General features: G+C 37.0%; 1 protein-coding gene across 1 annotated transcript; it reads right to left on the bottom strand.

The window, feature by feature from the left end:
- Positions 1-839: 839 nt before the first annotated feature.
- Positions 840-6,355, bottom strand: LOC120269952 (tRNA nucleotidyltransferase cca2). The gene is given in 17 exon segments (XM_039276938.1): positions 840-1,850; positions 1,939-2,036; positions 2,149-2,313; positions 2,638-2,782; positions 2,877-2,939; positions 3,133-3,216; positions 3,532-3,598; positions 3,690-3,784; positions 3,786-3,818; positions 3,895-4,004; positions 4,465-4,537; positions 4,539-4,564; positions 4,655-4,704; positions 5,269-5,321; positions 5,458-5,575; positions 5,832-5,962; positions 6,063-6,355. Coding segments are annotated over 17 exon segments (1,590 nt in total). The 5' UTR covers positions 6,228-6,355; the 3' UTR covers positions 840-1,736.
- Between the last annotated feature and the right edge of the window lie 280 nt (positions 6,356-6,635).

The raw sequence follows: 6,635 nt of genomic DNA on the forward strand, positions 1-6,635 counted from the left end.
ATAACCCTATTTGATCCATAATTATTGTAAGTAAAAACATGTTTTTGGTTTTTGTTGGTTTTTTAATTTTTGTGGGTTTTTTTAAAATTAAACTCCTTTTCACCATGGACATTCTCATGTCGGCTCATTCAACCTTACCGTCTTAGGACCTACTGACCCTTTCCCTCTAGTACTTGGGCGATCCTTGTAGAGTCTCCAGTTTCCAAAGCCTGAGTGTTCCACTTTGCATAATTACTCGGAAGTATAATTTTTTGAGATCATCTTGATTATCTTTTAATATATGAGAGTTTATCTTTCCAACTTTCAGAGTTCAGACTTACCTCCACACTCTGTTTTCCCCTTAACGGACCTCCTGTCCTCTGGCGGGTACTGTTCGGTGCTCTCCAGTTTGTCTTACTCTTTATATTAGTTAGAAAAACTCTTTATATAAAAGATACATCTTTTAAGCTCAAAAATATTTTTCAAAGATCTGTACAAAACTCATTTTTTAGATTTTTAGATATGGGTTCATGGATCAAATAAAAGCTATAATACCAAGGTAAAACTTACTATCTACATGTTGGGGACCCAGTTAAGGGTTTTTACCCCTGCATGGTAAACATTACCTTGAGGTTTTTCGAGGAAGGTTCATCGTAGCTCGATACCACTTTTATCCTACGACGTGCTGCGCATGCACGTGGATGTTGGGGATGCTTGCTCAACTTACTCCCGGGGTTCATCCAAAGGGTGAAAGTAACTGTTAGTCGTGAAGCTTAAGCAGAGTGTGTTTAGAGAGAAGGGAGCATTAAAGCTAAGAGAGCATAAAGGCTAGAAGCAAGAGAGACAAGAGACAAGAAATGTATTCACAGATAAAGGACTTCTTTATTGCATAATGCTTTAGGGTGGATGGATACAAGGGAAGTAATGGAGGTGTGGGTAAGTATAAGGATGATACTAGGACTATAATGCCCAAGAGGTGGTGATCCTCCTTACAACACAAGGGTGCCTTATATAGGCTCCAAGAGACTTAACCCTAAACTCATGGTTAGCTAACTTAACCATGGTTGGACACTATTACAGACAAGACACATACCTAATTGTCATGTAGCTAACATGACAATTACCAAACTTATTAAGTACAAGCATGCTCTTCAACAGTAAAACTACTGTTGCTACAGTTGACCTATTTTACACACTAAAAAAAACAAACACCGACTCCTTTGCAGAGAGCTAGCTAACAGTAATGCTATCAATAGAGACTGGTTTTCCTTGTGCTTAGTCCTATAGTATATACCATTTTGCTGATATACAGGCTAAACTGGTACTTAGAACTTACCAATAAATATTTGATTTTGTGGTCTGCCATTGCTGGTTTCTATTGTCACGTATTGGAGACGCAGTTCTAAACAATGCACTAAATTCCTAGTTATACATGAAAGATTATAATCATACAAATAAATATTTGCACATGGAGTTCGATAAGAACTACCTTTTCCAAATGTTTTCGCAAAATTGGACAGCTCTGTTTAGGTATATTTCCTAGTTAACTCACCATATTTGTCCCAGTGCCATGGCCACCTGCTGTTTTGAGCCTTCCATCCCGGTCAGCCTACATGATCACATCTGCTTGCCACCATTCACATAACTGATAGAATTCTCTTAAAATAACTAGTTACTCGCTCATTCACATCGATCATTCTAACGGTGACTTGATGCAACCAGTACTAGTTTATATTCAGTAGTTGTTGGTTATATAGTCAAGCACAAGGTTCCAGCTTGGCCCGTTTAGCTTGAGATTGCATCATCCAATCGAGTGCTTCATTTGCAGTTTTTTCTGGATGAGCAAGCTGCCACTTGATTAACTTGTCTTGCTGCAGAAAACAGAAAAAGAAAACAAACATAACACGTTAGACAGTGAAAATACATATTATACACTTGTGGTGCTTTGGATGAACTTACCCATTCCTTCACTAACGGCCCTCCTGTTTTAAGTTGTAAAGCTCCCATTATTGCCTTCCCGTCGAGTAGTGGTTTCACTTTCCACACATTATCTAGATCTGCAACATGATAAATAACAGTATTATGAAAAACAAAGGATAGAAGATCAAACAAAGTTAAATTAAATATTAAGGAAAAGAAATAAGAGAATGGTATATGAGAGTTGTGTACCTAGTTCTTTCACAGCATGCTCAACTTGCACGAAAATTTCCTTTCTCTTGTCCAGCTCCAAGTCTGTGCTCAGAGGATATCCAGCATGGACAAGCTCAGGGTATAAAAGAGCGGAAATCAACAGGGCTACCCTCCAAAAATCTTTTATTTGTCTCAGAAGCAAGCCTATAATAAAAGTCACTATGAATCTGATCAGACATTTGCTCTAGCATTGCTGCATCATATGTCATATCTTGAGCTCATTTAAAAAAATTGAATTAATTGGAGAAAAATTATTGTAAAATGATTAGAATTAATCAACTGAAGAAAATGAAGCAGAAAATAAACCAGGTTGAAGCACCACCCAGATTCTTTTTATTGTAAATTATGCAAATTTAGAAAAAAAAAAACCATAGAAGGAAACCAGTTTGAGATAGCATAAGGTAGTTGATATAAAACAAAAGACAAAACCGAGCCACAAGATTAGTAAAGAATCAATCAATCAAAGACCTGCTAATACCCGCCGTTTGGAGGTGGATGAAAAACCCAGGCATTCATCACCCAGTTCCTCAGCAACAATATCTGATTCCCCCTTTGACTCAAGAATAGGAATCAAAGAAATAAATCTCTCAGATGCAACATGTATGCTGACCACCTAAAGCCAAAGCAACATTTATTGTTAAAACAAAGTGACCATGAAATCCTCGCAAAGTTCGAAGAATATTTCACAAATTGCTTATGAAACAAACCATTTCAGCATCACTGGCTTTCAGTTTCAGAGAATTTCGAATGATGTAGGTGGATACAGGAATCTGGAAAAAGGGACATACAAGGTTAAATAGATAAGCAGTGGGAATAAACTTCTAAAAAGATAAGAACCCTACACTTGCTAGAGAAAGCCTCAATAATAAATACATCCTTACCATCAATTCAACTTAATTTCAAATTATATAAAAACTATAAGGGCGACTGGCATAAACTTGTTAAACAGAAAAAGAACTTCACCTTCTTCAACTTGTTATCTGTGTAGATAATACTTCTAAATGGAAGAAACAATCCTGCATAAAGGTAGAGTCTCCGTTGTTCATCCTGAAATTTGAATGTTGCATGTCACCAGAGATGTTAGGTTATTTCTAAGTACAACAATCAAAGTCTAATTCATGGTTAGCAGGACAGCATCCAAACATCCATTCTAGTATTGAGTCAGGCATTAGCACATCCTGAATTAAGGAATCCTCTATCAAAGAGTTGGATCTACAACAAGCAATCAGCCTGACCCATAACACTTGAGATGCCAATAAAACAAACAGGAAGCTACAATGATGTCCTATTCTTAACGTAAGTAGGCCTGAACTCTTGATCAAAAATATCTAGATAGAGGAAAACTGGATAATAACTACTCACACTGAGTAATAAAGAACCCATCATTTGCAAGATTTTCCAAGCAGCCTCCATATAAAGAACACATAGCCTGTTCATCAGTGGAACTAAAAGGTTTGCTTGATCAAGCATACTTTGAAGCAGGCATGAGAAATAATTATTTGAAAAATGTAAAAACCAACCTCTCAGATTCTTCTGTTGGTGTAGGCTGAGTGTTTTTTGGTAAAGTGAATACAGCAGAAAAGAGATTCAACTCACAAATATAAGTCATTGCGTTTCACCGGATTATTGTCGGAAATCATGAGATCAATCTGCAGATGGGTAGGGAAAATGAATCAAACAATAGAGATGCTGAATACTGTAAAAAGAAATGTAAATGGAGCCTACCTCATGGCCGATGCGTTCTCTGCTGATTTTATCAGCAATGGCTGTTTTCACTTCTTCATCTGAAGCAGCCTTCTTCAAATTTTCATCTAAATTGAATCCAAACCTAGCACCTGAGAAGGCAAGTTACAAGAGAACTATGCTTAACAATAGTTTTGGATTTTATTTGAGCTTCAGCCAGGCACAGACTAACCATCAAATCAGATATGTTACATTTTCACAAACTTCCAGCACAAGAAAATTATAGATTAACTTGCACAAATTTCCTAGATGATATCAAACATTGACAATGACTGCAACACAACATCTGAGTTTAAGAAACTGCATCAGTCTCTATGAACTATGATCCATAACAAATTTATGGTGAACATTTGAAGGCTCGACTAGAAAAGTATTTGCAATTTATCCTTCCACTGGAGTGGACACTGAGAGATTAATTTTTATTTACCCACAAACTGAAGAATGTTTAATTATCAAAAAGAATTAACATAATTTTCAGAAGAAGAGATCATACATGACGCCAGCCATCATAGTGTTTAGTAGGAAATGCTATGTTAAACACTTTTAGTTTACCAAATCGAATAGCTCGAAGGACTCGGAGGGGATCATCCAAAAAGGTAGCCTTTGGTGGTAAGGGAGTGGCAATGAAGCCCAGCCTTTAAATGTTGAATACCTACATAAAGTTAAGTCATGAAAACAGAAATCAGCAAAAGTTATGAAAATTCTTCCAGAATATTATGAATTTATTTTTTAAAGCTCTAACCTTTTCCAGTCAAATCTTCAACTGAATTTGTGTTGATATTATAGAAAAGGCTACCATGAATGAGATAGGATGAGAAAAAATTTCTGAGTTAGAAATGAATAACAAAATAAAAATAAAATTATAATTCCAAAATGCATAATTGAAAGCAGTGTGTTCAAAAGACATCATATTGTCCTGACATGTTAGCGGCAAATGCATGACCTACAGGAATTAATGTGAATGATCATACTACAATGAGACCATAGTTGCCGAAAGTCAGACAATTAATTGACTTGGGGAGTAATCATACATGACTACAACATATCTTGTAGAGCTAGATCCTAAAGGAGCTAGCATTAATCAGATAGGCTCTATGATTTATGATAGCAAAAAAACACCTGTGGGTATAACAGATTGGAAATCATTGAACAGATAAAGAACATATCTTTATTGATTGTTTAAGAATAGATCCAAGAGGAGAGCTTAATTTAGCACTGGTTGATTAGAAATGCTTGGGAAGTCTGCAACAATGAGAGCTCAAATGTATTGAATTCACTTCTATTTATTTTCCTTTGATTTTGACAATATTTTTCCGTAAACATCCAAGCAGGATTTTGGAGAATAGAACTAGTTACCTATTTATTGTTAGATCCCTGCGGTATGCATCTTCTTCAGCAGTTCCAAACTCCTGCAGTCAAAATTTGAATAAAATATAAAACAATAATACATTGATGGCAAAGCTATACAAGTAATACGTGAATCACAATCTAATACCAGCCAATTATATTCTAGAAAAGTTGAGTATATGCATGAGCTACACGCACCATTGTAGGGATCCGGCTGTTCTCCACATACTTCTCAGATCTCAAGTTAACAAAATCTATCCAGGTATCATATACACGCATCCTTGCTGTCTCCAAGTGTTTTGACTGCTCCGGATTTCCTGCAAAGTTACCAAGCTATTAGATACAATTAAAGTTGAGCAGAAACAACATGAACAACTCAGACTATCACCAAGTGACCAACTTCCAACATATAACTCAGACTATACACAAATATAAGTGCAAAATAAAACCAACCAATCATAATAGCAATAACTAGAAATTCATACAAATCCTAGCAGAACATTCATGTGAAACATACAAAGCAACAAATGCATGTGATCACCACTGTAAGCAGTCTAAAGATCAGATTATACCGCTGGATAACACCTACTCCTTGTATCTCCTCGCCAGTATGCTGCAGGTAAGTGTTGATTTTTTCACAAAACTCTTGTCCCAGCATGTTATCCAATGCAATGTCAATATCATAGCATTCTTTGCCCAAAAGCTGAAACCAAATCCAAAGAACCAGCATCCAATCAAGCTAATTCCACTGAAAATTCCTTCAAAATCGAATCACTGACAAAATATAAAGAATTAAAAAGAACCTTATCGCGGACCCAGCCACCAGCAACGCGGAGCTGAGTATCAAGACCGAAGTGGCGGATCACTTCGAGAAGCCGTCGGAATATCTTCTCCTCCTTCTCATTGAGATCGATCGTCTCCCTCACAGAATGGGAAGGAGGAGGAGGAGGAAAAGGGTCCGGTTGCATAGTTCTCCCGGCGCCGGCACTGCAGAGGGGACGAAACCCTAGGTTACGGCCGGAGACGGCGGAGGAGAGGAGGGGTTTGGGAGCGAGACGGCGAAGGGGACAGTGGAGAATGAGGAAGCGCGTGGGCCTCAGATGAAGGGCCATGAATTTGGGCTTTTATAATGGGCTGCGTTTTATAGTTTCTCTGTGCCTCGTTATATGTTTGCGATGTGATCAACGATTGGGATTTTTCGTAAACAAATGGTTGGTTTATTTTGCATTTTCACCCAGTAAATTTTTGCAAATTTATATATGGGCTTGTGAACTTCTTAATTTGATGAACCTTTGCAGCTTTATATAAATTAATAATTTTGTCAGATAAAATTTATTGTGCTTTTGCTAATTTGATCCATGAAGTAGGAAAAATCA

This window comes from Dioscorea cayenensis, chromosome 10, assembly GCF_009730915.1.
Source record: "Dioscorea cayenensis subsp. rotundata cultivar TDr96_F1 chromosome 10, TDr96_F1_v2_PseudoChromosome.rev07_lg8_w22 25.fasta, whole genome shotgun sequence".
Taxonomy (NCBI): Eukaryota; Viridiplantae; Streptophyta; class Magnoliopsida; order Dioscoreales; family Dioscoreaceae; genus Dioscorea; species Dioscorea cayenensis.